This window comes from Rhizoctonia solani, chromosome 16 (assembly GCF_016906535.1).
Source record: "Rhizoctonia solani chromosome 16, complete sequence".
Lineage (NCBI taxonomy): Eukaryota > Fungi > Basidiomycota > Agaricomycetes > Cantharellales > Ceratobasidiaceae > Rhizoctonia > Rhizoctonia solani.
Window position 1 is genome coordinate 1,706,644 of NC_057385.1, and position 27,811 is coordinate 1,734,454.

The 27,811-nt window shown below is 48.4% G+C and overlaps 10 protein-coding genes across 10 annotated transcripts; 6 read left to right on the forward strand and 4 right to left on the reverse strand.

Moving 5' to 3' along the window:
- Positions 1–560: 560 nt before the first annotated feature.
- RhiXN_01781 (COP9 signalosome complex subunit 6) lies at positions 561–3,195 on the reverse strand (the record flags this gene model as incomplete). Its single annotated transcript, XM_043321600.1, has 13 exons — positions 561–671; positions 723–791; positions 855–955; positions 1,014–1,106; positions 1,158–1,251; positions 1,303–1,375; positions 1,427–1,580; positions 1,641–1,808; positions 1,867–1,894; positions 2,373–2,573; positions 2,629–2,967; positions 3,019–3,059; positions 3,117–3,195. 13 exons carry the CDS (start codon positions 3,193–3,195, stop codon positions 561–563), a joined length of 1,551 nt encoding a protein of 516 aa, XP_043187423.1.
- A 204-nt stretch (positions 3,196–3,399) lies between these two features.
- On the forward strand, positions 3,400–5,126 carry RhiXN_01782 (cell division control protein 3; the record flags this gene model as incomplete). Its single annotated transcript, XM_043321601.1, has 8 exons — positions 3,400–3,613; positions 3,699–3,827; positions 3,877–4,093; positions 4,145–4,262; positions 4,318–4,416; positions 4,475–4,743; positions 4,796–5,042; positions 5,097–5,126. The coding sequence occupies 8 exons, from the start codon at positions 3,400–3,402 to the stop codon at positions 5,124–5,126; spliced, it is 1,323 nt and encodes a 440-aa protein (XP_043187424.1).
- A 425-nt stretch (positions 5,127–5,551) lies between these two features.
- On the forward strand, positions 5,552–8,873 carry RhiXN_01783 (uncharacterized protein; the record flags this gene model as incomplete). Its single annotated transcript, XM_043321602.1, has 9 exons — positions 5,552–5,668; positions 5,736–5,843; positions 5,879–6,207; positions 6,277–6,353; positions 6,408–7,420; positions 7,484–7,718; positions 7,777–8,190; positions 8,250–8,712; positions 8,768–8,873. The coding sequence occupies 9 exons, from the start codon at positions 5,552–5,554 to the stop codon at positions 8,871–8,873; spliced, it is 2,862 nt and encodes a 953-aa protein (XP_043187425.1).
- A 223-nt stretch (positions 8,874–9,096) lies between these two features.
- RhiXN_01784 (succinyl-CoA synthetase alpha subunit) lies at positions 9,097–10,433 on the forward strand (the record flags this gene model as incomplete). Its single annotated transcript, XM_043321603.1, has 7 exons — positions 9,097–9,142; positions 9,192–9,301; positions 9,361–9,477; positions 9,540–9,972; positions 10,027–10,203; positions 10,261–10,370; positions 10,407–10,433. The coding sequence occupies 7 exons, from the start codon at positions 9,097–9,099 to the stop codon at positions 10,431–10,433; spliced, it is 1,020 nt and encodes a 339-aa protein (XP_043187426.1).
- A 193-nt stretch (positions 10,434–10,626) lies between these two features.
- Positions 10,627–11,463, forward strand: RhiXN_01785 (ankyrin repeats; the record flags this gene model as incomplete). The annotated part of the gene is made up of 4 exons (XM_043321604.1): positions 10,627–10,722; positions 10,771–11,175; positions 11,227–11,316; positions 11,368–11,463. 4 exons carry the CDS (start codon positions 10,627–10,629, stop codon positions 11,461–11,463), a joined length of 687 nt encoding a protein of 228 aa, XP_043187427.1.
- A 139-nt stretch (positions 11,464–11,602) lies between these two features.
- Positions 11,603–15,620, reverse strand: RhiXN_01786 (metallopeptidase MepB; the record flags this gene model as incomplete). The annotated part of the gene is made up of 12 exons (XM_043321605.1): positions 11,603–12,216; positions 12,271–12,912; positions 12,960–13,470; positions 13,531–13,926; positions 14,296–14,353; positions 14,410–14,528; positions 14,586–14,680; positions 14,734–14,956; positions 15,019–15,155; positions 15,214–15,305; positions 15,372–15,543; positions 15,611–15,620. The coding sequence occupies 12 exons, from the start codon at positions 15,618–15,620 to the stop codon at positions 11,603–11,605; spliced, it is 3,069 nt and encodes a 1,022-aa protein (XP_043187428.1).
- A 1,563-nt stretch (positions 15,621–17,183) lies between these two features.
- Positions 17,184–17,510, forward strand: RhiXN_01787 (uncharacterized protein; the record flags this gene model as incomplete). The annotated part of the gene is made up of 3 exons (XM_043321606.1): positions 17,184–17,294; positions 17,351–17,433; positions 17,495–17,510. 3 exons carry the CDS (start codon positions 17,184–17,186, stop codon positions 17,508–17,510), a joined length of 210 nt encoding a protein of 69 aa, XP_043187429.1.
- Positions 17,511–19,167: 1,657 nt separating this feature from the next.
- Positions 19,168–19,780, forward strand: RhiXN_01788 (GNAT family acetyltransferase; the record flags this gene model as incomplete). The annotated part of the gene is made up of 5 exons (XM_043321607.1): positions 19,168–19,298; positions 19,369–19,490; positions 19,556–19,592; positions 19,641–19,701; positions 19,769–19,780. 5 exons carry the CDS (start codon positions 19,168–19,170, stop codon positions 19,778–19,780), a joined length of 363 nt encoding a protein of 120 aa, XP_043187430.1.
- Positions 19,781–20,335: 555 nt separating this feature from the next.
- On the reverse strand, positions 20,336–25,806 carry RhiXN_01789 (clathrin adaptor complex small chain; the record flags this gene model as incomplete). The annotated part of the gene is made up of 19 exons (XM_043321608.1): positions 20,336–20,640; positions 20,701–21,153; positions 21,221–21,459; positions 21,749–22,238; positions 22,560–22,616; positions 22,668–22,782; positions 22,892–23,261; positions 23,666–23,726; positions 23,784–23,975; positions 24,052–24,082; positions 24,134–24,331; positions 24,381–24,462; positions 24,513–24,612; positions 24,663–24,777; positions 24,832–24,851; positions 24,950–24,991; positions 25,042–25,128; positions 25,201–25,531; positions 25,588–25,806. The coding sequence occupies 19 exons, from the start codon at positions 25,804–25,806 to the stop codon at positions 20,336–20,338; spliced, it is 3,507 nt and encodes a 1,168-aa protein (XP_043187431.1).
- Positions 25,807–26,118: 312 nt separating this feature from the next.
- RhiXN_01790 (glycosyltransferase family 32 protein) lies at positions 26,119–27,811 on the reverse strand (the record flags this gene model as incomplete). The annotated part of the gene is made up of 10 exons (XM_043321609.1): positions 26,119–26,135; positions 26,186–26,278; positions 26,333–26,427; positions 26,479–26,509; positions 26,560–26,779; positions 26,839–26,863; positions 26,914–27,021; positions 27,071–27,129; positions 27,183–27,607; positions 27,667–27,811. 10 exons carry the CDS (start codon positions 27,809–27,811, stop codon positions 26,119–26,121), a joined length of 1,218 nt encoding a protein of 405 aa, XP_043187432.1.

The following is a 27,811-nucleotide window of genomic DNA, read 5'->3' on the forward strand; positions in this document are numbered from 1 at the left end:
CTCACTTAGAGTGCGATAAACATCAGCCGTACTAGCACCAAAAACGTAAGAGTATAGAAGTTGATATAGTGCTCGCACTTGGAGCGTAGCTTTGATAGCCTCTAGAGCGGTTTGAATCATTTTTGAGTTGTGCTGGTCGTGAGAATATATCATCATAATAAAGTCAGTCTCGATGCCATGGCTACAAATGAGCGCGTAAACAGACCCGAGCGCTTGTATTTCCCAACTTGTTTAGATGGGATAGTGTATTGACGTTATAGTTGAAAGCTCAAGATGATAATATTTCTGAGGCTTCTGCAAAAAACTGTAGGCTAGAAGTGGAAGGCATGGCTTATAGGGCCAAATTTATATCCGGTGAGGACATAGCGCGGCTGGCACTCAGGAGCATTCGGTCGCCGATCGATCGAAGAAGAGATCGTGCAATACCCAGGGCTGCTGAAAGTTGAGTTCAATTTGAAACAGGTCATCTGCGATGCAGGTTGGTTACAAGTTCACAGTTACGATGCTATATCCGTGGCTACAGAAGGTACACCCGATATTATGGCAGTACAGCCGGGCGATCATTCCATGCCGGTCAGGCTACCCATTGGCCCACCCATCATTCCGCGTCTACGCGAGCCTCGGCCAGCCTCATCCCCTCGACCAGCGATAAGGATATGCTTGTCAACAATCTGGCATACCAGTTAACACCTGACCATTTTCCAGAGGCAAAAAGCACTCACATCATTGAGAACTGATGCCGTTTTGGTCAAAGACGAAAGGTAGGTCGTGAGTTGGACATCAGCATATTCCTATTATGGCACGTGAGAACCTGGGTGCGATTCCACCGGTGTCGTAACCAATATTATACGTACTGTACTAAACTCATCGCGGAATGCAGAACTTTCACTTGCAGGAAGAGACGCAACCAGGGCAGCGAGAGCTCGCAGAACTTCATGATTCTTGGGTGCCTTGCCTGGAAAATGTGATAAGCCGGTAAGTTAATTTCCCAAATGTTAGAGTCTGGCTCTTACTGTCAAGGGTATCGGCAACATATTGAACGAGCACAACAATTCGATCGTGAAGCATCTTGTAAGCCGCTCGTTGGGTTTGGAGATGCGATGTTACTAAAATGGAATGTAAATCATGGTGTTATCAATACCCTTAGATTTACTCACGGTCGTCCTCCCCTCCGCCGCCGCGAGCCGTCCAATCAACTGCAATGCGCTCGGCCTCCCCGGTCTGGATTCTCCATGACACCTCTGCGAAGACCTGTATCTCGGGTTAGTATTCGGTGTACAATATTGGCGATGTGTTCCATACTGTCCGGGACTTTCGATCTTTGATTTCGATTGTTGGTTCGAATGCGAGTATCGGCAATGTCTCGAGTTGAGATCTGAGAAGTACGATGAGAAAGGTTACTACATGCTCAGAAAGACAAACGTACCCTTGGGCCTCCTTGGGGGTAGGAGTTAACATAAGCAACAATGGGCTGCTGGTGTATGTGTTGAACTGTTCACTGAGATCCGCATGTAATTGGCTAGGGACAGGTGCATATGTGTACCAGCCGAGAAATTCCAACGCAGGAAATACGGATTTGTCTATTGAAGGAGCTGATCAGTGAATGTTCGCCACCTGATGTACTAGCACCAAGAACCAACACTGGTCACGCCGGGTTGTTAAAAAGTCGTGGTCAATTTTTGGGCCTGCATCGGCGGACAAAGCACTTCCATCATATGTCGCGTTCTGGTCTCCTCGAAGGACGAGTTCGAACGTATTTACAATTTCAATGTCGCGCCCAGTTTGCGTTCCTATTAGTGCGCCAATTACTATAGGAAGACCACTCAAATTTAGTGGTAAAATTCGGCGGAAATAAGAGGAGCTTACTGAATGGAGCCTCCTGGTCGGTTTGTAGCTTTCGTCGCGTTAAATGCTCCGAGATATTAAGAATGGGCAGTGGGTGTCTATCGAAGCATCAGGTGCGTTATGAGTGGTGTAAATATTCAGGTTCTGGGATATACACACATCGATAAATCCAAAGCTGAGTTGCCGGCTTGGGACAACACTACGGAGGAAGATATTTTGTCCATGTGGCTGGGAGACAGGGTTGAAGTAGGGGACAGGATGGCCCCGCTAATTAATGTACATGGATTTCCCAATCGGGCAGCGTTTGATAAGAATTTGGATAAATCAAATAGACAGTAAAGTCAACACTTTTCACGCGTCTAGGCGCATACTTTGCTTGAGAAATGGTCCGTTATTGTGAAGTCAGAATATTAAGTCCTGATTACATGCGAGGACAAAGGTTATTCTGGTACGTATCCATCCCTCAAAGCGCGTTCTAAGCGCTTGATTTCCTCTGCACTACTAGCATTTGCGATTGCTTCACGTACCCTCGCCCGTTCTTCTGCAGTCATCAATCTACCTGCTGCTCCAGCTTTTTGACCAGGTCTGTCATCTGCTTTGATATCTTCGCCACCAGGGGTGAAAGTCAAGCCTGTGGGTTGGGCACTAGCAGCCTCTTCGATCGAGGTCGCTAACGCAGTGGGTAAACCTTCCGCCGTGACGAAGAGTGCTTTGCAAGACTTTCGTTCCTGTGGGTGGACAAAAGGTCCGGAAAGTTTATAAGACGAAAGTTAAAAGACTGACCTTATCTTTGATGCGCTGGAAGTCGAGCACCCTCAGAGAAGATGCACATGTCCAGATAACCCATTCCCTATAATTCTTCTTCTCCCTGACTGGATTTCCCAACAATGTCAGGAACTCGAGGTGCTTGAGAGTACCCAGCGGCTTGAGGTCGGCCAATTCTGTGATTAAATTGTTCGTCAAAACAATCGTTCTTAGCCGAGGAGCCGAGGTTGCAATGGAGGGTGCGATATGCGAGATACGGTTCGAAGCGAGCAACAGCGTATGTAGACGATGGAGACGGGGGAGATTCGACAGTGAGGTTAGGGCATTGTCCGTAAAATCAATAGTGTCGTGTTGATCCTGTGCAGCGGTGTGAATTGTCTGGATAAAACTGGACAAGAAATGACTCACATGAGTTACACCCAAGTTCTCAATGGCGGGAATTTTATGGCCTACTCAAGTTTAGGACGCCTTGAACAACACTGAAATTGAACGCGAAAGAGACGAACCTCGAAGGTTCAGCTCGCGGTCCTTGAGAGGGTTAATATAACTCTGAGCGGCCGCGAGAACTTCAGGCGTAAGCTTCATTCTGGATAATCTGTCAGTAAATGGAGATATACAAGCATGAAAGGATTTGTTTTGTATTTACTTTGTGGTTTGCGGTGGGCGGGACTGGTGCCACCCTGAATGGCACCCTGAGTGTCAGGGGTCTCGTGACTTCTATTGCAAGTTGCAACACGACACCATTGGTTCTGGACGCCTTGTCCTCAACACCTCCCACCACCATCCACCATGTCCGAGTCGCCTGTTTCCCACTCCTCTGTCCCATACGGCAACGGCAACGGCACTGCCACTCCAAGCGGCCAGTACAGTAATGGCCAGGGAGCTGTCAGCGATCCTGCAGTTCGCAAAAAGCTCAACGGCTATGTTGGATTCGCAAATCTCCCCAACCAGGTCCACCGTAAGAGCGTACGCACTGGCTTCCAGTTCACCGTTATGGTAGTTGGTAAGTTATTTTACTTGATTCTCGCTACACACGCGTTACTACACGTAACCACCTCTATCCGTTTGTCTAACTGTGTGTATTTCAGGCGAGTCTGGCCTTGGAAAATCCACGCTTGTCAACACCCTCTTCAATACTACCCTTTACCCTCCCAAGGAGTATCTCCACCCAAGCGCTGAGCGCCCCAAAACCGTTGCTATTGAGAGCATCAGTGCTGGTGCGTCTATTTTTCAATAACGACAAACGACAACTAAGTGATTATGTAGACATCGAGGAGAACGGCGTAAGACTCCGCTTGACGGTTGTCGACACCCCCGGGTTCGGTGACTTTGTCAACAATGACGATAGCTGGAAGCCGATTGTGGAAAACATTGAAGCTCGCTTCGACGCGTATCTGGAGCAAGAAAACCGTGTCAATCGCCAAAAGATGGTTGACAACCGCGTTCACGCTTGTATCTATTTCATCCAGCCTTCTGGCCATTCGTAAGTCCCATACTTGTTCCTGCAGGTGATGATTGCCTGACGATGCAATAGGCTCAAGCAAATTGACATCGAGTTTATGCGTCGCCTACACACCAAGGTCAATTTGATCCCTGTAATTGCCAAGTCGGACACTCTCACCGATGAGGAGATAATCCAATTCAAGCAGAGGGTGAGTAGCAGCAGCACTACGTGGCCGACTGAGCGTTAACGTGGGACTCGCGTAGATCCTGAATGATATCGCGCATCACCAAATTCGTATTTTCCAGGCTCCAGTCTATGAGAATGAGGATGAAGAGACAATTGCCGAAAACGAAGAAATCGCGGTATGACCTCTTCCGCAGCCATATGCTGTGCCAGGACTCATCCAACGCTTATTTTTAGGGTAAAATTCCGTTTGCCATTGTCGGGTCTTATAAGCAGGTCGAGACCCCTGACGGGCGGGCTGTCCGGGGTCGCGTTTATCCATGGGGTGTGATCGAAGTCGACAACGAGGATCACTGCGACTTTGTCAAGTTGCGTCAGATGCTTATCCGAACCTACATGGAAGAGCTCCGTGAACACACGAACCTTGTTCTGTACGAGAACTATCGTAGCGACAAATTGTTGGCTATGGGCGTTACCCAGGATCACTCGGTCTTCAAAGAGATCAAGTAAGCATGGGTTTATATTCAGAACGAATTGAATCTAACTCTTTGATTTTAGCCCGGCAGCCAAGGTTGCGGAAGAGCGCACACTTCATGAAGCCAAGCTTGCCAAGATGGAGGCGGAGATGAAGATGGTGTTCCAGCAAAAGGTGCAAGAGAAGGAGGCCAAGCTTAAGCAGAGTGAGGAGGAGCTTTATGCCCGTCACCGGGAGATGAAGGAGGCCCTTGAGAAACAGAGGATAGAACTCGAGGACAAGAAGCGTCGATTGGAGAGTGGCCGACCCCTCACTCCAGAGAAGAACAACGTACGTCAGGGTAATCCTTTCAGACGGAAATAACTCTAATACCAGGTTGATCAGACCAAGAAGAAGGGTTTCTTGCGCACTTAACTAGGCCATAGCCTAGTGGTTTCCCTCTCTGTTTTTCGTGTTTGCTCTCCCCCTTCGCACACATTACTCGATATACATAACGTCGTTTTACGTGTCCTCTCGTTCTCTGTTTTTGTTATGGGATATTTCTTGATACCCGGTACCTCGCCCTCCCTACTCAGGCCCCGGCCTGTCCGTTCCTTTCTATTTTGGCGTATTGTCTTTGTCTGTTGACAAATTATATTCTGTTCGCTCCCATAATGTGTGCAATTGAGACTTACGAATGATTTCAGACCATCTAAACCGCGTCGGAGTGACTCGTGTGGATTTGTTTGGGCCATCTTAGATTCCAATACGCGTCACCTGATTTAGCCGGCTTTATCACCCTCCACCATCTCTCAACTTTTTATTTCTTGATACAGTAAATCCGAATATTTTAGATACGTATGGCGCAGTCAGCATCGGTGCAGGCGGTCATTGAAGCCGTTTCCGTCCTTGGTCTGCACACGGACAAGAATTCGATTGATGCCGCGGGCAAGTGGCTCCAGGATTTTCAGCACAACGTATGTATCATTTATTCTAAATGAGGTAAATTAAATAGAAAATACACACCTACCATAATGTGAACAGGACGACGCCTGGGCTACATGTAACCAGCTATTACTGTTACCTGATATCCCTGAAGGGCCGCGGGCATTCGCAGCCCAGACGTTTCGAACCAAGGCAAGTGTCTCTCTCGTATAAGGCAGAGTTGATCTTTTATCGGTATACAGATTACATACGATTTCCACCAAGTCGATCCGGCTCATCGCCAGGGCCTCCGAGATTCGCTCGTAGCGGCGATTCAGCAATACTCAGCTGGGCCGCGGGTTGTGCTTGTTCAGATCTGCCTGGCACTCTCGGCTTTTGTGCTGCAGTATCCGGAATGGGCCAACCCCGTCGCTGACCTAATCGCATCCCTTGGGCAAGATCCCAACACCGTGCCCGCGCTGCTCGAGTTTCTTACGATCGTGGCCGAGGAGGTGACCACAAATTCGCGCATTCCGATTTCGGTCAGTACCAGGAGCCGCTCCATTCCCTTCGTCCCTTCGCATTATCTCCGGTACGGACGGCGGGCCTAATATTGGATCGGCGTTTCTTTTCTCCTATGGCGCCAGAATGAAGATTTTAGGAACCGAACCGATCAGCTTTTGACGAATAATGCGAATCAAGTTTTAACCTTGCTTGCGATGTATATACAAGCACCCGGTGAGCTACTTTTGATACCTCCGTATCCCGGCGATTCACATCTTTGTAACTCAGGAGTCACCCCTGCGGTTCAGTCTCAAGTATTCCGTTGCGTGAAGAGTTGGGTCAGGGCGGGTGAACTTTCGCCAACCGAACTCGCTCAATCCCCATTGTTCGGGTTTGCATTTGATGCACTTGCGACAGAGCAACTTTTTGATGCTGCTGTAGAAGTCATCTGTGACATCATTCATGAGACTCAAGAGGTTGACGATTTCCTCCCAATCATTGAACAGATAACAGCCCGTCTCATTGTGATCAAACCAAAACTGGCCGAAGTGGGGGATGATTCAGACAAGATGCGCGGATATACGAGGATATTCGCTGAGGCTGGGGAGACATACCGCACTCTTATCGTTGCCCATATCGAAACTTTCCAGCCAATCGTCGAGGCCATCCTCGAGTGTTCATCATATCCCGATCTAGATGTGGTCCCAATCACCTTCCAATTTTGGTATCACTTGTCTATGTCTGCCCGTAGCCGCCGTGATTCAGTCTCGCCTGTAATTGCGGATGTCTACCAAAGACTCACCGGAATTATGATTGACCATCTGCGGTTCCCAGCTGACTTTGACGAGCTTTCAGCACAGGAGCGAGACGAATTCCGTGACTTTAGGCATATTATGGGCGATACCCTCAAGGACTGTTGTTACGTCCTTGGGTCGTCCTTGTGCCTGTCGCGTACGTACGAGATGATATTGAAGACACTCGGGGCTCCAGCGAGCAACCAAGCCTGGCAGGACATTGAAGCACCCCTATTCGCGATGCGATCGATGGGAGCGGAGATACCACCGACAGATGAGGAGGTTGTTCCTCGTATCATGGAACTCGTCGTTCGGCTCCCGGCTCATCCAAAAGTGCGATATGCTGCTACACTAGTGGTGTCTCGATACACTGAATGGGTTGCACTCCATCCCACGTATATTCCTGGGTTATTGGATTACATTTCCGCTTCTTTCGACGATTCTGACAAGGAGGTCGTTGCTGCTGCTGGTCAAGCTTTGCGCTTCTTGTGTAAGGATTGCAACACGGTTAGTCATCGATCTTGCAAGCGACTCTGCGAAGTGTATCTGATTAATTTAAAATCTATATAGCATTTGACCTCGTATTTTTCACAACTTCATACGTTTGTTCAAACTATGTCACCCAAGATTTCACAAAGTGATCGTGTCGAGATATATGAGGGGATTGCTCATGTCATTTCGGCAATGCCGCTTCAGGATGCCGGAGCTGCGCTGAAGCAAATGAGTCTAGAACTATTGGAGAAGATTCACGAAGCCGCTTCTGCCCCCTCTTCTTCAGTTAAAGTGCAGACAGATGCAATTTGCGGTACGTATGAGAATCCCATAGCCGTGGCTTCAGTTATTTATTATTGCTTCCACTCTAGATGGTGTCGAGCTGTTGTTGACTATGCTTGAAATTATTGGCCCCTTCGGAGAGGAACTTCCGGCTTCGTGTGAAGACACATGCTCGCAAGCATGGATAGTTGTCGATACCGTCCTCACCCACCACGGCGGAGATCCCACCGTTTCGGAGAGTATATGCCGACTCTTGCGTGCTGCAATACCGCTTTTTGGCAATGCCGCACTTCCCGTTATCCCGCTTGTCATCAAGCGCGCGGTTCTCATCTTCGACCAAACCGGTATTGCCAGCTACCCTTGGATTTTACGCAAATGCATCGAGGCACATGGTCACACGGGTAAAGTTGCACTCCGCGAAGACTTCAAACAGGCGTTCGAGTTGGTCAGCAAGAAACTATCGACTCTTTTGCAAACACAGCCTATCACCAGCATTCCCGATGGTGGGTTCCATTGGACCATTGTTGACGCACCCCTATCTAACACGTATACGTCACTTCAGTCCTTGAAGACTACACCGCCCTCGCTATGATCATGCTTCAATATACCCCTGACCTTCTGTTGTTGTCTTCAGCATTCCCTATTGCTATTCAGGTACTACTGGCATGTCTTTCTTTGGTTCAACCCGAAGCTATAGACGCCGGAGTCGATTTCGCCTATACCTTACTGGGCCATGACGCGTTGAGTCAGGAAAGCCCATCCCCTCCACCAAACTTTCCGCTTTATGCGAACGCTATCCGAAACGCAGTGGGTCCACATGGGGCCCAGCTTGTGTCAGTGTTGCTGAACGGATTGTCCGGATCCTATCCCGAAGATGTGACGTCTCCAGTAGTCAGCGTGATCGGAGAACTAGCGAAGATCTGGCCGAACGAGTTTCCCATGTGGATCACCACTGCAGTGGAATTACTCCCCACGAGCAACGTTCACCCTACCGTCAAGTCAACATTGATCTCTGATGTTAGCAGGTGAGTCTGTTGACTTTGGTTGGAGGTGGCAAACCCTAATTCGACCTGCACACAGCGCAAAGCAGCCCCAAGGTATCAAGAAGGCAGTCATGTCGTTCCACCGGTCTAATTCCAAAATGCGCGAACGTAGGAGGGAGGCTGTGACGCCACAGAAGGTTTAGATGTGTCTTTTTTGTGTAGTCGTGTTAGCGTAGTTGTGATTGTCAAGGTTTGTGTCTTTTTGTGAATAATATATTAAAGTGGTCGGTCATTTCATTGGCGCTTGCAAATCTGGGGAGTTAAGCGCCGAGCCCCGGCCCATTCCGTAGTGACGGGCGCATACGGACCGTGTTAGTGCAGCTCAATTCGCACGTTGGATTCAAACTGTCACCTTTGATTACCATCATGCTACGCGTCGCTCGTACATTTGGCTCTACAGCAGGCTCTGCGAGTAAGTGGTCACTCTGTGGTCATTTATTATTATTTCTCATTGTGGGTAGAGCGTTCATTTGCTAGCTCGGCAATTCGACGCGGGTATGAAGATACCATCCCGAATCTCAAGATCCACAAAGATACCCGTGTTTTGTGCCAGGGATTCACTGGAAAGACCGTAGGTTACGATCCCACCGCAACCGCTCGGTCTGATATCTGTGCCCGACGTGCTACTAGGCTACGTTCCATTGCAAAGAGGCCCTCGCATATGGCACGAACATGGTTGGTGGTACCTCGCCCAAAAAGGCTGGCCAAACGCACCTTGGTCTCCCGGTCTTCGGAACTGTCAAAGAGGTACATTACTTCCTTTTTTTTGTTTCCCCTGACATCGGAATGAAATGGGCCGTGTCCCGTAGGCTGTGAGGGAAGCCAAACCCGATGCAACCATTCTCTACGTCCCACCTCCAACTGCAGCAGACGCAATCATAGAAGCAATTGAGAACGAAATTGGCCTCATTGTATGCATCACAGAAGGGATCCCCCAAGCAGATGAAATCAAGGTTATGCATGCCCTCAAGAGTCAGTCCAAGTCCCGACTCGTAGGGCCAAACTGCCCTGGTATCATCAACCCTCTTGGATGTAAAATGGGAATTCAGCCAGGGCACATACACAAACCTGGAAAGATTGGTATCGTGTCTCGGTCGGGTACATTGACGTACGAAGCGGTGAACCAAACAACGCTTGTGGGGCTAGGCCAATCACTCTGCATTGGTATTGGGGGCGATCCATTCCCTGGAACAACGCATGTTGATGCGTTAAAGGTACTACTCAACGACCCTGCTACAGAAGGTACGCATATCACATAACTGAGTTTATTAGTTGACTAAGGGTGTATATAAAAAGGTGTCGTGCTTATTGGTGAGATTGGTGGTTCCAGTGAGGAAGAGGCCGCGGAGTATCTTGCGGAGTTTAACAGGGGCCGCGCCAACCCTAAACCCGTCGTAGGCTTCATTGCAGGGGTCACTGCTCCTCCAGGTCGCCGCATGGGCCATGCTGGTGCAATCATCGCTGGCGGGAAGGGTAATGTCCTTGCGTGCTGATATTTTTTAGCAAACCCTAACACCATTGGTCATTTAGGTGCAGCTGCAGACAAGGTCAAAGCGCTGACTGACGCCGGTGCGTTGGTTGTAGACAGCCCAGCCAAGATTGGGCCTACCATCTTCAAGGCGAGTGATAACCCAAAACAAGTAGGGCTTGTTTGAGCTTACAGAACCATCATATAGGCCATGAAAGAAGCTGGACTTGCGTAGCAGCAGTGATCCTGTTTATGTATCCACAGAGCATATAAAAATCAGATAAAACAACTATATGAAAGTCTTTTGCTGCTCGTCGGTATTAACATTACCGTCCGGGTATAATAAAAAATAATTTGTCGTTAAATACGATATCACATGACTGGCAACCTTGCCCATCCTAACTTCAATCAGTCCCCGTTATTTCACTATGTCTTCTGCTGGGAGCGAGAGCTTCCAAAACGCGGCAGCGTATATTAACAAACTTCCTGCTTCAGCAAATGTATCTACGACAACACAATTGCAAGTACGCCTCAAATCTTGAGCGCAAAGGCACTTGAACTTATTGCTGTAGTTGTATGCTGCATACAAATGTGTCACTGCTGGAATTAAACCTACGTCATCCCGGCCAATATTCTTTGACATGACAGGTCGGGCCAAATGGGATGCATGGAACGAATTTGGTAGATCGATAGAGGGAGAACCAGACCCAGTCCAAGCCGCAGAGGACCACTACCTAGAGCACGCACGCAGCTTGGGATGGACTGAATCCTATGATGCATCTGATGCTACTCTGGGAACATCTTCTGAGACTCAGAAGGGTGGCGGCGGTGGAATGTGGGTGTCCGTAAGTGTTCCGGTAGCGCCCGACACCAGTGGAGAGAACTCGGTACATGGCTATGCGGTTAATGGCAATATAGAAAGATTAAGAGAGTTTCTTGACAAGCAGCCAGAGCTGGTAAACTCTCGGGATGAATTTGTAAGCTTACTTGCCTTCTCTGGTAGTATTTACTGTCATTTTAAATTCTAGGAATATACGCCATTACATCTTGCCACCGACCGAGGTCATCCGGAAGTGGTTCGTTTATTACTTGATAGGGGCGCAGATATAGCCCTGAAGGTAGGTTCGTCTTGCAAAATGTAGACGTGTTCTAACGGCTGAGCTGGCTAGGACCAAGATGGTGACACTAGCCTTGAAATAGCTATAGCAGCCAAGCATCAAGCTATTGTCGAGATATTACAGGAGCATTTGAGAAGAATTGAATAAGATCTTCATACCTAGAAAGGGCAATGTGATATATCTAAACTAGTGTTTGGTGGGAGTACACATATGAGATATAATATCATCTAGCTTGCAAATGTTGAAATCCTGGAGTTGCCCTCCCCATCTAACAGTACGCATTTAATTATTCAATTCCCCATTCCCCAACCCTCTTCATGGCTTTTGCTCCGCCGTCGGCGAGTTCGGGTTCATCAAACAGGGCTGCAAGCATGTGCCACGGATCTTTGCTCCCACCGTGTCGAAGAACTTCACGCTTGTATCGCTCACCCATTTCCCGGTTGAGCGGATCGCGCGCAAACACCTTTTTCCAAACTTGCGAGGCTATAGCACGGTCAAATAGGTAAGAATAATATGAGGCTCCGTAGCCAAATAGATGCCCAAACTGGGTTTGCCATGCTGTATTCGGGGCGATCTGAATTCCACCCAGCTCCTTTTGCAATTTAACAAGCTCGGCGGTGGTAGAGAGCGAATTACTTTGATTCGAGTGATACACCTGATCGAGCGCTGCCATGAGAATTTGAGAATGAGTTTCTAAGGCTGGGACGGGGGACTGCGCTCGGATCTGCGCCTGAAGATTCGAGAAATCAAGCGGCAAGCCAGTCGAATAGTGACGCGCGTAAGTTGCTAATACTGGTGAGGATGCTGCGAAATATTCCATGAGAATCGAGGGTAGTTCGACAAAGTCGGTTGCACATCGCGTCCCCGACACATTGTGATAGTCCGTCCGTCCGATCATTGCTATTTGCGATATCGTTATCATTTCAGCCCACAATCAGATGAAATAAACCTCACAGTGCATAGCATGACCCATCTCGTGGAATAATGTCTCAACTTCGTGCCAACTAAGCAGGCTCGGAACTCTGTCCGTAGGAATCGAAAAGTCGCACATCAGGACAACTACCGGGAGCTGATGGAGACTGTCCCGGCCTCTCAGGCGCATCCCATCAATGGCTAGCGGGGGGAGACCTTCGGCTTCTCTCTCGGCCAATTCATCATCTGCCATCTTTCGAGAACACCGTACCGTAAAGTGTGCAGCGCCCCCTGGTTTACCATCCCGAGCGAAGAGATCCATGTATATCCAGCCAATGACCCCTTCTGATTCGTCGATTACGGCCAGTTTCCGGACATGAGGATCCCATCCTTCACCTGGGCGAATATTCTCTGCACGGAAGGTCATTCCGTAAACATGCTGGAATAGCCTCGACAAACCCTGAATGGCCGTCCCAACTGAGAAGAATGAATTGACGGGGGCAATAGCGGATGAACGTCCGGAGGTATATCGCGTGATATAGTAGTCACGGTCCCAGGCCAGAATTTCGGGTGTTTCTTGAGAATTCTCCTCTTCTTGCTTTATTTTAGCAAGTTTCCCAAGTTCAGCCTCCACTAATGGGCGATGATGAGAGGCAAGAGAATGCAAAAATTCATTGACACTATCTGTCAACTGGAGTGAGATTATTGTCTTGGATTAGAATATTACTTACTCTGGTCCCGAGCCATCTTCTCGCCTAATGTCATGGCTGCGTAACTCGGCGAGCCAACAAGTTTTGCCAACTCGTATCGAGTCTTGATTAATGCCTCTAATGTATCCACATATTCTGGTACTAGAGCATTCGAAGCAGTGAATACGTCTCGCCGGACATTTGGATTTATGGCATATCGCAGAATCATTCGAGCTTCCCATGAATTCGGAGCCACCCAAACTTCGCCTCCTCTTGCATCGCTGGAAGATAGGCTGCGGATTACATTTAGTGGTACGCCAGTTAAGTCCCGTATTCTGACTTTGACATCCGGTCGGGGCGCCGCGGCTTCTGTGAGAAATTGGCGTCCAAGACTGAGGATGGTATCCGAAAGCGTCACAAACTGGACTCTCTGTGCCTCAGGTAAGTGAATACCAGACTTCTCGAAATCCCGAATAAAGAGTAACGCGACTTGTTTCTCTTCGGGGGAAAGGCGTGCGACTGCTTCCGGGTCTTTCGTCAACCGATCCAAAGACTGTGTGACCCTACTATCACGATTTTGTATAACGCATGCAGTAAAAATTGAACGTCATACCTTATAAAGACCAACGTGTGTGTTAAGCTCGTTCATCCATGAACAAAGGTATTCGTAGGCATCGTTTGCGGCCGCCACCCATCTGGGATCAGGATGAGAATTACGGACAAACTCAGCGGTATCAATGACACAGCATAGCGTGTCGCTAAGACGATCCACAAGTCTAACAAGAGTAGCTAAATCTGTTGAACTCCCGGATTCAGTTTGACCATAATCAACGATCCGGTCAACAATACGCTTTGTATATCTTTGGGTTCGTTTGGCCAAGGAGATGAAGTCAGAAGGTTGTGCAAGATCAGAGTTTCCAAATAGTCCAGTAGGTTTAGATGATTGGTCTATCAATGAATGGGAAGAACTGTCGAAAATGCTGGGCAGCAAGGCATCGTCTCCTCCATACTGTATCGTTGGTCCTTTTGTGGAATGCAAAGGCGCCAGAAAGGCAGAAGAAGCCTGACTTAGTGTTCTAAGCCAGGAATTCCTAGCCCTGATGGGTTTGTTTCTGACTTGTCTAGAGGCTAGGGCGGCCAAACTACGAAACATAGCTTGACCAAGGTACATCAATCGGGAGTGACGGACAGCACGTGACTTGAGTATCAATGTGGGGCTAGTAAGTTCCATGGCATGAAGGATGCACATGGTGGATATATATACCATTATTCCATCTACAAAACCGGCAAAATATTGCCCATATTCTAACTGTTCAATACTATTTAAAACCAAGTGAAGTGGTGCTATATGAGGCTGAAGTAAATATCATTCTCAAACCCGAGAGGATGAGAGTGCCATTTCCTGCTCCTCTGGCTTGGGCTCTGGGGTATCAACGCTAATTTTTCAATGCAAGATTAGAAAGGTAAAAAAATCTATAGAGAGGAGACATACCGCTTGCGTCGGAATAGCCTAAACTTCCTTACTTCGTACGTGGTTCCATCCATCCTCAAACCTTTGCGGCTGGGTAGATAGCTTGAAGGATGAATCCAGTTAAAAACAATTGTGGCAAGCTTTGATGTCCCAAATGTCAAGTGTTTATTTACTCTCTTCCAAAAGAGTATACTTACAAGAATTAGCAATGAATCAAGTACGTAGAACATCCATTCGTGCGTGATGGCATATCCCTGTTGTACTTCAGATTCAAAGCTGATGGTTGAAAACTCTATATTGCACTTGTTTAGCCCCTTCACCAGTAAATAATTAAGCCTGGCCTACCAATAGCGCGGAAAATGCTCCGAATAATGATAAGTAACGCGCTGACATAGAAAGCCCATATCAGGGGCCGAATGGGTGTCATTTTGTCTCCCAGTTTACGACGTGTTTTCAAATCCAAAGCCAGAGCAATGAACATAAATATTCCAAACGCGACAACCTGGAAAGCCAATCCAACAATAAGTACGGTACGTCCAATTTTAACGCTCGAGAAATCATCTCCACTCTGTGCGTCGGCGCAAAATCAGTAACACACTGGGTGAATCCCCTAAGAGATAAGCAGCTCACGAGCATAGACCCTCCAGAAGCTTGTGTAAGGATTGCTACTATGTCCGCTCCAACAAAGACCTTGGTGATGAACTCATGACCAACAAGCCCGTATTCGGGCCCAACATAGGCCATAATACGACCAAAGATCATGTAGTCTTGTAGTCCAGCATTTAACTTTATTTGACTACGATACAACTTAACTTTTGAACATACTGTTAGCAGCAAGGAAGGCTGGGGCCGTGATAATTAAGGTTTCAGAGGGAATGAGAGGCCAGAGTTGATCGGGCTTCTTGATGGCAAGAATACTATGTGGAATACGGTTGAGCACCAAAATGCATTTCGCTGCTCTGCGAAATATCCCATTTACTCACCGGAAGATATATCCCATTACTTCCATAAGTGTAGCGATCACTAAGGGAATAAGGTAACGGCACTTTCCACGGAGAGCTTGTAAAATATGTAGGCCCAAAGTTAGGCCAAAGAGCGCAGCGAAGAGAGCTGTAGCTGGAACGCTGGCGTCATAGTTGTAATTTCCGTCTCGGTCTAAATCATACAGTAGTTATTAACACCTACCAGGTCGCCATAGTCCAATAATAAAGCTTTTACTTACTACTTGCCATTGAATGAACTGACTGAAAGGTGGTTAGAATACTAGTGTCTTACAAACTGCTTGCTTGCTATCCTGGATACACTCCAGTGTAACTTAAGCATATTTTTGAACGACCGCAGTCCCGTAGAGTATACGGGAAACTCTCTCGACTCGAGCGCTGCGACAAGAGAACCTACACTGCATTGCTCAATCAAACTGCGGTTTGGCGCCAACAAATGCGACTACCGACTCTCACTCGGTGTTATACATGCAACCCCGCGCGACCGCAGTGATAGCTTATATGAACACATTCATTCTCCACGGTTTTTTGTTAGCAAAAATCCATATTAGATACATAAGTGCCGATCTTTTCGGGGATTATATGCATAGCATCCTGAGGACCAAAGCTTAATCCATTGACTATAGGTATTGCCAAGACGCCCTATATGGCTATCATTCAAGGCGTAGTTGAAGCATAATTACTGCGCCCGATAAACTGTTAGAATAAGGAGTCCCCATCATGCGTTATATATTCAAAAAGGTTTTCTATAGCTAACTTCAGATCTAGCTGATTACCATTGCAGGTGTGGGTTGACTGCGGAAGTCTAATACGATGAGCAGCTACAGGCATGGATGGGTAACGCGGCATCGCTTCTGACTACAACGGGGCACAGTCGCTCTGATGTCTGAACATGGCTGTGCTCTTCAGAAAGTTTGGAAAATTTGCGTGGGTACACTTTGAATCCATGCACAATGCTGTCAAACGCATAGGAGGTCACAGGTGCAAGACTTCGTGGTTATTTGGTCAACCTCAATCTATATAAAGTATAGATCAATTCACTATACAACACATGCCTCACTGCTGAATCTAAAGATAAGAATTTTAAGCATTAAACACTCGAGGTTATATACAAAGTACTGCCAAAATCAGCACTTTTTGGTTTCACCGTGCTCTTTACTGGTGTGAAAATTGTCCTTTAGATGTGGCGAACAGAACAGCAGTTAAGCACCGCCAAAGCGCATTCCTAATATGTCATATGTATCTCAATCGGGAATTTCAACAATGGAAGGGATATTTATGAGGTATAACTCTGATTCAAAAAGATAGGAATAATAGGAATAACGGTGTTAGGCTTTGGGTGCTCCCCCATGACTTCGGCTAGCGTTGGTGCCTATTGTACATGTACTTCTTCTCAGTTCCTTGGTCCATGCTCGTCAAAACACAAAGCCCACCGAGGCGTGTTGGCGAAAGATGCCTGACGACCAATCCATGTAAACATATCGACCTTCAACTCAGCTGCATTATGGGAGCTCAAAAGCCTTTACTGTTCACGAACTATTCAATCGAATATAGTGCTAAAGCCTTTAAATTGGCATAAAGCCCCCAAGTTCCTCAGTACCCAAAGCCCATGTTTTGTATCTCTTGGGTCAAGCCCCAGAGCCTACTAACGGTATACACCAGTTACCTTCTCAACGCGCATGGGACAATATGGAAAGCACCAATTCAGTATCTTGGTCGAAGAGGCTTATTTATTTCTCTGATATCATATATAGGGTGGTCGTCGAGATAGGTTCAATTCAACACGCATTCATCATGGGAAAAATAGGCTTAACTAAACGTACGAAGAGCGCTTATGATCCCACGTACACAAAACCTCTGAATAAACCACAATCGCCCAAGACTTTGGCTAAAAGGGCTAACAAGGTGAGCATACGTACCTAATCGAGTTGAATTTATAGTTATGTCTGAACCTATTCCAGGCCTCGATCCGGGTTCTCCAGAAACTGCTTGATAAATACCTACCGCCTCCCCCTGGGGCCGCCGAAGGCCAGAAAGATGCCTTGTGAGTTCGACAACGCATACTCTTGACACAGATATATTTGGCTCACAATCTGTGCTTCTAGACTGGAATATCTATGATGGGCCTACCCTCGAAGCTGATGAACTCTCAAAGTCCAAATTTGGGATTTATTTGAAGCAAATATGAAAGAACTGCGAGTTACAAGAGCCCCTTGAGTCCCCCTTTTTTATTGACATGATTGCAATGATACAAGGAGGCCGATGATCCCGACGTCGAGTGGAACCCAGCAGAAAAGAAAAAACACCTTTTCAACGAGCTTTCCAGGCTCATTGTCATACAAGACGCAGAAAATGATGTCCAAGCATTCTCGATGTTCCGATTCGAAGTTATGAATAACTACAATGGAAAACCGGAGTTCTTGATGTACATGTCAGTATCAAAGGCTTTTCAGTGAGAGGAAAGATATATACTTACCATGAGTACACTAGCTACGAAATTCAAGTTGCGATAGCACACCGCGAGACGGCATCTGCCGTCGGACTTTTGCTGTACTAGAGGACATAGCGCGAAAGTTTAAAGTACAGCTAATTATGCTAACGTGTTTTAAGTGTGGGTCCCGAATACCTGCGTTTTGGTAGTTGACAATGGGCTGAACTGTGGGTTTAGGTAACGCCAAAGCACTCGCAATTTACGATCACTTTGGGTGGGTCGGCTGTCGAATTTGTGAGGTATCCTGTTGATATTAACCTGTTTCAATAGTTATGAAGAGCACATAGATACTACAGATAAAGTAGAGGTCTTGTGGAAAGCGATGGAATACGAACCTATTCAACTACGAACCCCAAGGCGCTGACATGAGAAAAGATAGGGAAACCAGGGCATGCAATTTTAACCAGTATTAAATAGACTATCAATGCCCAAGTAGCCGAATGTTCTTGTTGAATCTAGTTATATGCTCGTAAATCCTGTGAAAGTCATATCTGTATAACCACATCAAACCCAATTAAGCCACGATAAAATGCGTACAAAAGCATAGCACAGTTTATGGAGTCTTGTGTAACATGTTATCTCGACTACGGAACAGACAAGCACAGTACTGACCTTGAGAACATAAAAACAATACCTCGACCTTCACTATGGAGACCTCCCCATCTCCGACAAAGTCACGTGTAGTACGCGTTCGGACCACACAGTGGCCAAAACCCCAATTTATCTCTTTCCCTCCTCTCATATGCCCAAGTCACAAGTTCCCCGGAGCCGCAAAGCACGCGCCGCTAAACCAAAGCGAAAGCTTCACAAGTTTGAAGAGTTGGCCAGTAAAGCGAACAAGGTGAAAAGAGACTTTATTTTCAGACACACAAAAGTGGAGTTATTAAATATTCCATGGTTGTGCCAAGTTATCTTTGGAAGATCTTCAAGATATTTTTAAGGACTATCTGCCTCCTCCCAAGACGGCCGAGGGGATAGAACACGAGGCAAAGAGGCAAGCCTCCGTAAATTGACCGATTCATAAAAAAAATAACATAGTAATATCCCGCGGGGGCACATACTAGAACATGGACACTCGTCAGTGGACCAAAGTTAAAGTCCATGCCGGAACTCAAAGATAAAATATGGGCCCTTTTTGAACACAACATGCGAGACCTGTGAGCTCTCTCCCTCTCTCTAGCGCCATTACCAGCGCGTTCGCTCTTTCGTCGCCCTCTCAACACAAAAAAGAGAACCAGGTACATCACAGCCAACGATCCGGACATCACATGGAACCCTGTTCAAAAGATGAAAGAACTTCAACACACCAAGACCCGTTTCGTTCTCGTCCAAAACGAGACCGCCCTCGAGGCGTTTTGTTCTTTTCGCTTCGAGGCCGAGGAAGACTGGAACGGGGAGATGCAGTTTTTGGTTTACATGTGAGTTTGTACCACTTGCCCCCTCCCCTCCTCCCCTACGCACGTAAACGTAGTTCTAAGTCCAAGACAGTTATGAGATTCAGATTGCCCAAGGATACCGAGGAACAGGCCTCTGTCGACGGGTTTTCACGGCGTTGGAAGGAATGTGTGCAGAGCTGGATGTTCAAGTTGTGATGCTAACGTGTTTCAAATGTACGTGCGTTTGCTCGTATCTTTTCTGGAAACGGGGGTGACTCATGGCGAACGATACTACCTAGGCAACACCCAAGCGCTCCCGGTATATGCACACCTTGGGTGAGTACAGGTGCCATGACCAATTTGCGAAGATTAAGACATTTGCAGGTTCCAAGAGGTCGAAGGCGATTCTGAAACGTCACAAGAGTTTTGGAAACCCATTGGGAATGTATGTGTCATTAAGTTTTCAATTGCTGGCAATTTTTGACGTTTTTCGCATCTAATATGATGAACAGCGCCCCGCTTAAACGCACAGGGACCTCGATTGACGCTTTGTTGCCTATATATAGCATATCTCGATATCACTCCCACACGATAAGGACACGTGTTGAACGCCGTCTGAGGATCAGAGTGAATTGAAAAGTCACAAAACGTCAATCACACAGAGTCTAATATTAAGCAATACGACTAGTACACTATGCTGCAGTCAACGAGTGCAAGCAGTAGTAACATGTTATAAGCAAACGAAGGAAGAGACAACCAGAAATACAGACGGATAAAAGAGAAGGGGTTGTCAAATTACAGGCGGAAACGAGAAAGAACGACGACATATAAACGACCACGACCGTCGCTGGGTCCTGACACTAGTTCTTGGATATTGAATAGGCAAAACGGTACGAATCGTGGCACGCATGTTGACGTAAGGACTGTGACGAGAAGACATTCGCCAAACTCGCCGGCAGCAAGGTATTGTATCTACAGGGCATAATGTCCGTAAGACACGGACCAGACAACCGACGGGGCATAGAGCAAACGTACAAAACTGAGGTGGGCATAGACGAGTCTGGTTGCGCCAAACAGATTTAGGAAGAGTCATCGCACTGGCAGGCGTCGCGAGCGCGCTCGGACTTGACCCAGCCACGGCCGCAGCGGTCACACCACTCGCGTTCGCTCTTGACGGCGACCGAGGAAGCGGCACGCTTGGGAGAGGTAGCCGCAGTGTTATTATTATGCTCGGCATCCTGATGGATTGAAACGAGATGGCGACCCAAGTCGTGCTTGCGCGAGAAGGAACGGCCGCACCCAGCGTGGTGGCACACATGGGGCTTGGTGCGGTTGGGATCGTGGGTGGCCATGTGGGTCTTGAGGTTGAACTGGCGGGCAAAGGCTATGCAATCAAATGTGAGATTAGGTGCCGAGACAAGACCAATTGGAGACATTTACTCACCACGCGGGCACTGGGGGCACTGGTACTTGCGACGGGGATCGGATTGTTCGGGACTCTCGTTTCCTGAGCCCGCATGGTCGTACGCATGGTCGGCCGGGACGTATGGGTGGGCCTGGGCACGGGCCTGGAGGTGCTGGGACGGGACATCGCGGTGGACGAGGCCCGAGTGGTTGCGGCGCGCATAGTTGGAGGATGGCTGGATGTAGTAGCCATTGGCGCTAATGTTCTCGTAGCCAGTGGGCACGTCAAAGAGCGAGTTGCTGGACGAGCGCGAGTGGCCATATGCGGAGGAATTGTCCGAGATTTCACCCGAGGGAGAGCGGGATTGGCGCTGGGGCGAAGGCATGTGGAAGGTATTGAGGGCGTCGAGGTTAATGTCGAGGTCCGAGTGGCAAAGAGGCTGTGCTCCGAGACAGCGCCACCGTAGGCCGAGAGAGACTCGTTGTAGAGAGACTCGAGTCCGTGGTTGGAGAATTCGTTGTAGTAGCTCAGCGAATCACTCGATACAGTGATTGCGGACCGGGGCCACAGACAGGGGAACGATGGGCAAGGAAGGCGTTGAGATTGGCAATGTCGTCGTTGGGGACAACCAATGAGGAGAGGAGGCTGTCGTCGATGCCGAGATCGTCGAGTTCACGCTCGAATGCGTCTGGATGGGGAGCGAGGAGAGCGTCGATGCCGGTGTTGGCGTTGGCGCCCGAGTAGAGCAGCCAATCGAGTTCGTTGGTCTTTTGGGCCGGATCGGGCGGGATGGCAAAGCTGGAGAGAGAAGTCATCGTTTAAATCTAACAAACAATGTGTGAGCGCGTGGTTAGGCTGCGGCGGGCGACCAGAGAGCGCTGCGTACACACTACTTGACGGCTCACTACTTGACGCGGATGTGGTTGGGAACAAGGGGCACAATCCCTACCTCCGGTCATCACTCCACCGGACCCCCATCACTCCAGCTGCGGTGGCCCGTGCGGCACAGCCATCTCTTTATTTCCCCATATATTCACATTTATCCCCGAAAAGTAAATTACATCCTACTATATCCACCCAACTTTACCGCGTCCCCACCGTAGGAAACGCGCGGTTAGCGATCCACCCGAGCGGTGTCTGCAGTCCCCGAAGTCCTCCCCCGCGCGGCCCGCCCACCGCTCCTGACCCAATCGCTGCCAACGGGTTATCCGCCGCATAAGACGCCTTTTGCACCTTTTGTCGCTCTTGCACTGCATAGACACCCACTATCGTCAGCATTTCGTTCATATGAGTAATAAACCGAGATCCCCATTCGTCCATGCGGGTCCTCCAATCCACGGCCTTGGCCTGACTCAAAAGGAAACATCTCCCAGTCATTAAGCGCCAAACAATAGTCCATGTGCATATCCGCAGCCAACCTCTCAGCTCAAAACGAATCTTACGGGCTGCGGCGTCGAGCATGGAGTCACGGAGCAAAGTAAAAACACTAGCACGACCAGGTGTCTCACAATTAATACGATCGACCGCAGTATCGGTCGATCCCCTCCCCACAGCTGGTGGCACTGCGCCCGCAAGCACTACCGCCGGGCAAGTGCGTAATCGCCACCCAAAAACAGATCGACACAGAGCCAAGAAACATCTCGACGGTGCCAGAGGGCCTCGTACACAGTCCGGCCCCCCTCCTCCCCCAACTGTCCAATCCATCCATCCATCCGTCTGTACCGCAGCCAAGCTCGAGCTTGATCGTACCGTGTCGCAGTAGTGATGGTCCCAACCCCAGAGGCGCAGCACACCATGTGCCGTGCACAGTCAATCTCTCCTTTTCTCTCACCATCCCTTTCCCAAATACCCTCCGAAAAACCTGGAAAAGGACCAATAGAGCGAACAAGAAGACGTACCGGCCCTCGCAATCTCATCAACGTTGGTCTCCAGCACTAGTCCGCCCTGTACGAGTTCTGCAAGGATGTGGTGCACCTACAGCACGACGCGCCACCCCAGGGGTGTACCCATAAGTTCAGTCGTAGCATGACCGTTTAACAATATACACACCTCGTCGAAATGGAACACCAAGTCCAGCTCGCAAACGTTTTCGAACGCGCGGTCCAACGACTCGACGAATACCTGAACTCGGGGTTAAAATCGCTCCCAGGCCAAATTCAAGCCACCGGGCTAATAAACAAGGAAAAGAAAAATGGGGGGGGGGAAGTGAGAACCACATCGTTTCGCTCACCTGGATAAGATCCAACACGCCGAGTTCACTCTCCGCTCCATCGACCACAAACACGAAATAAAGCGTCGCATACAGCCTATACACTACCCTTGCACGCTGCAATTCCTTCTCCTCGCCTTCCCATTCCCATCCGCCTCCACCCACGGAGGACAAGTCGCCGGTTCGAGACGCTCCTGTGTCAGTAAGTAGACCCGGTGCGTCGAGAAAGTTGCACAACCCTGCAGGTCGACTCGACACGAGCTCGAATATCCGTCGAGGGAGCACGGCCCTCGTGTTGGCCGGGGTAGGGGTATAAAACTTGGCCAGACGAGGTGTGCCGTGTGTTTGACTGTGCTGCGCAGTCAGTGTACTATGTCTATGTGGAATCTGGCTGCACTTGCATATGAGAACTGCGTGTATCATATCGTTGTAATGCGAACTTGAACCGGGATATCGAATTCCCTAAATGCCGGCGGTGCAACCCAGAATCGATATCGCTTGTCCGCTTCCGCGGATAGGGCGGTTATTCAAAAATGTCATTTATCAATAGAAAGTAAACAATCTACAAAGGAGTAGCGATACGAGTAGAAAACGTTTAAAATGAGGGGAATACACAAATTCGATTAAAACTAGTCCGGCGAATGTCCAATGTATAAACAAAACGGATTACCAATCATCTGATTTAGAATTACCACCCCCTTGTCCAGTTCAAGTAGTCGTCGTCGTCGTTGTGATTCCAGTCCTGAGTAATACCAGGTCAGAAACTTGGCTGATGCCTGTCTCATTTAAACTCACCCTTGGCATCGGTTATTCCAACTGGCTGGGATGCATGACAAGTAACGGCACCACTGGCAGGCTACAATAAAAAAAATGTGAGCGCTCAGGGCCACGACGCCCAAAGGAAACAGCGCACCTGCGTACGGGTCGCTTGTGTAGAAATTACGAATAAGAACGACAAATAGCACCACAGCAACGGGAATCATTGCTAGGCGACATATCCACATGATGGCCTTGTGTCTCTTGGTCGTCGAAATCACGGGGTAGAGAACGATAGCCGTAAGGAGCCCCATTAGGAACCCGCCGAGATGGGCGAAATTATCGACACCTACGAGGTACATTTAAAATCACCATTACCCTACGGAACACAATAGAACCACCAGGAACGAACCCAAGTGCCACACCGATAATCAGGTCAACGCATAGCATCGCCAACTAAGGTTATTATCAGAATCAGTGAACTCTACGAGTCATATTGAACCTTACCTTTCGGCCAGGTCGATACTCTATTTTCCAATGCGCCAGCAAGTCAACCCACATGACGGCGACGGTGCCGAAGATGGCACCCGACGCACCAACGCTCGGCACGCCCACCAGGGCAAAGTTGCCACCCAATACGTTGCCAAAGATGCCCGCGCTCGCATACAAAATGAGGAAGGCCCCAGAACCCATCTCACGCTCCACCTGAGACGTAGATCAGTGAAATGCAAAATAAAATGTAGATTGGACACACTTGGGCTGAAAGAGTCAGCTGAGCAAACATGTTCAGGGCAAAGTGGATGATGCCGGCATGCAAGAATATGGGGGTTATGAATCTAGTTATGTTAGTTTTACATTTGTCTCTATGTTCGATTAAACGACCCACCTGAACCATTGGTTAGGATCGCCACCTTTGAATTCTCCGAAACCGCAGAGTGTTTCAACGCTGCACAGTTCGGTTGCGGGGTTTGCCGTATTGTTAAAGCCTGCCGGGTGATTTAGTGCTCGGACTGCAATATCCGCAATGCTCACTTACATCCGAGATTGAAACTGGGTGGAATTTCGCTGACGAGCTTCATGCAAGGAACAAATCGGCCACCAAGGTTGACCAGGCCGGAAGAAGACGGACCCAACATTGGATTGATGTATGGCTAGGGCATTGCGAGTTAATAACCGGAAAGCTTCTGTCTGACCTGGAAACGCACCTTGAGCGATATAGGTGATCCTGCTCTTGATTATTTCGTACTAGTTCCCAGATCATGACTCCCAGCATGGCCAAGGACAGAAGCCATACAACAAACGGGTACCTTTGACGCCCCGCACCGGCTCGTTTGGCCTGAATACGCTGCTCGATCGGATTACGCGCTGGTTCATACGTAAGTAACGAGATCTACGTTCGGGGATACTACCCATACCACCATCATTTCCCAGGAGACGAGCCATGACAGATTTCTTTGCATTATCGGGATGATCGGGGGAAGGGGTTACTGCTTCGGCGTATTCTGTATGGAAGTTGAACATTTAGAGCGCCGAAATGCGAACTTCGAAGTCGAATGAACCAAACAAATACGCACCCAAATCAGCCATACGGCGGCTAGTGCCTGCAGGAGCAGCAGCATGATCGACCAAGGATGCATTATCATTGAATTGGTCGCCATTTTTCATCTGGGGAGAGCGATATATGTTGTAGTTTTCGTCGACATATGTCATGGCGTCTAGGTTGGAAGATGCGACGCTCTTGCGTTTAGCCAGTAGGTCTTTCGATTGTTCAGAAGAGCTGAAGGTTTGACTAGAGGAAGAAGACAAGGCACCGTCGCGTGCACGTGGACTTAGATTAACAGGAGATGAGCGATATTCGGATGCAAGTGCTTGGGCCCTCGTTTCTCCCCTTTCATTCAGCCCTCCCTGGGTACAAACATTCAGCCACCCTTGCCGTTGGCGTGTCACGCGACACCACTTACTTTGTACCCATCTCCACTCACAAAAGGATCATCTTGTTCAATGCTGACACCAGAGTTGAATTTCGACTGTGGATAAGATAACTCCGTGCTTGCTCCTAATGAATGTTTGGAGACATGGTATAGATTTGAGCCCGAAGGCTCGTCATTGAAGTTGACCGGTTGGGTGGACGGTGAATTGGGAGTATAAACGTATTCTGGTGGATCATATGGCTTGGACATGGCGGCTGGGAGGAACAAAGAACCAATGTCGTCAACCTTAAGCCTGGACTCGATCGGTATAGCACACAGGTTTGCGCAGTGTTTCTTAGATAAGCATGACAGCAACGAGGCTGGGCGCTTAACTTCGCGAATCTGAAATGATGCGAATTCACGGGTTGGAAAGAATAGCAAAGGGCACAAGTTTTACATATTATTTCAGCAGACGCGGCTGCGCACAAACTTGGTATTATACAGTTCACATACATAGTCTCGAACAAAAAGGAATAAAGAAAGAAAAGGCATGTCCAAAACTATGACATAAAACTACCAGCATCATTCATCATGAGAACCTGGACAGGGGTTAGACCAGAATAGCCATCGCAATCAGTTGTCGACTTACCCGACTTCCACGAACCGGCGAATAGATGTTGGACCATCGCTTCCGCGTTGGCTGTATCTCCCGCTCCAAACAACCCAACCCCTGGTGAAAACCCTAGCACAATTCTAGCGTTGGCTGAGCATTACTTCGGAAGGCCGTGCTACTTACCTGTGACAGGTAAAACAACCATATCCCTAATTCTTAGCGGTCGACGCAAATTTTTCAACATTGGCCATGTCGTATTGTGTTCGGCGGCTAGATATCTATACAAAGGTTAAGGGGTTGCACTGCATACAGTCAAGGATAAAACTAACCGAATCACCGAATCGGTAAATACTCCCGGGCCTATTTCGATGTCTCAGTTTCACAGCTCCTAAAAAATATAGGATACGCACCTGTCCATTCCATGATTGAAATGGTACCATCGTCCCGCAACAGTTCTCCGCCGACCCAATGCCCCTCCAAGTCTGTGGCATTCGAGGTCTGATTCTTGCCTTTATTGGCTTCTACTATAGCGGTGACATGGTACACCCGGCGGAGGGTATCAATAAGGATAGGATGAAAGGGTGCTGCCGCAAATGTCCATTGTACGATTTGTAGGGGTCGAGGCCACCACTACAATTCGGCGAATGTTAGTCCCGGACGAGTATGGAAGTTCTATTATTTAAACCAACCTTGTGCCAATCTGATCGCGTTCCGCTGTACTTCATTGTCAACAACCGTCAAACTGACGCAGGAAGTCAACGTACACATCTGCTTCAATGCCTACAAAAACACTTGGCGATCCCTTGCTCTTGGGCCCTTGAAAATTTGCGCCGTGGCCCCATTTATCTGGCCCTTTCAAGCGTACCGTATCCCTAAACAAAATGAGAACCAGCACGGGTGGCCGATAGGCTGAATACTGACACATCAGAATAAATGCCGCCTTCGACGGCGACCAAGAGGTAACGCAGCATATCTGCCCGCTTTATCCCCGCACTTAGCATACCTTGCGCCAGTTTCATATGAAGGAACTCACTTTAACCCCTGATCCCAACGCATCCCACACCTTCTCCATCTCAGACCCACCAAAGACACTACGGACCCACTTATCCGCCGACTCATCATTAAAGAACCAGTATCTATAGTCAGGGATGTTTCGCCAAGTCGAAGATCTCCAATCCAAGTTCGGGTCTTTCTTGGATGTCTGATAGATATTGTGTGGAATCTCTGGAAGCGCCTGGGTATGATCTCCCAAGTACAGTTCGATAGAAGCATGAGCCATCTCTCGTAATCCTTTAGGAAACGCACGCTGAATGAATTGCTTGAGCTCAGCCTTGTACGTCTCTTTGACAGTACTTCCGAGATGGAAGGACTTGTCTGCTTCCAGGCCAAGGGAGGTAAGAGGTGTTGTCGCGTTGGTGCCTGAAACATCCAGACTTCCAAGTTGGGCCAAGAATGAGGCTGTGAGTGGCCATAAGAAATCATCCGGCTTGGGATGAGGGGTGCGGCATCGAAAACACAGAACAACGAAGTGATAGATAGGACTAAGAGTAAGGCTACACCTCGCTTAGATTTCGCTAGACCGTAGAGGTCGCGATTTTTTTCGTGCGGAGTCGAAGCCGTCGTAGGGGGAGGGAGTCTAGGCATCCCGGTATTTTTCAACAT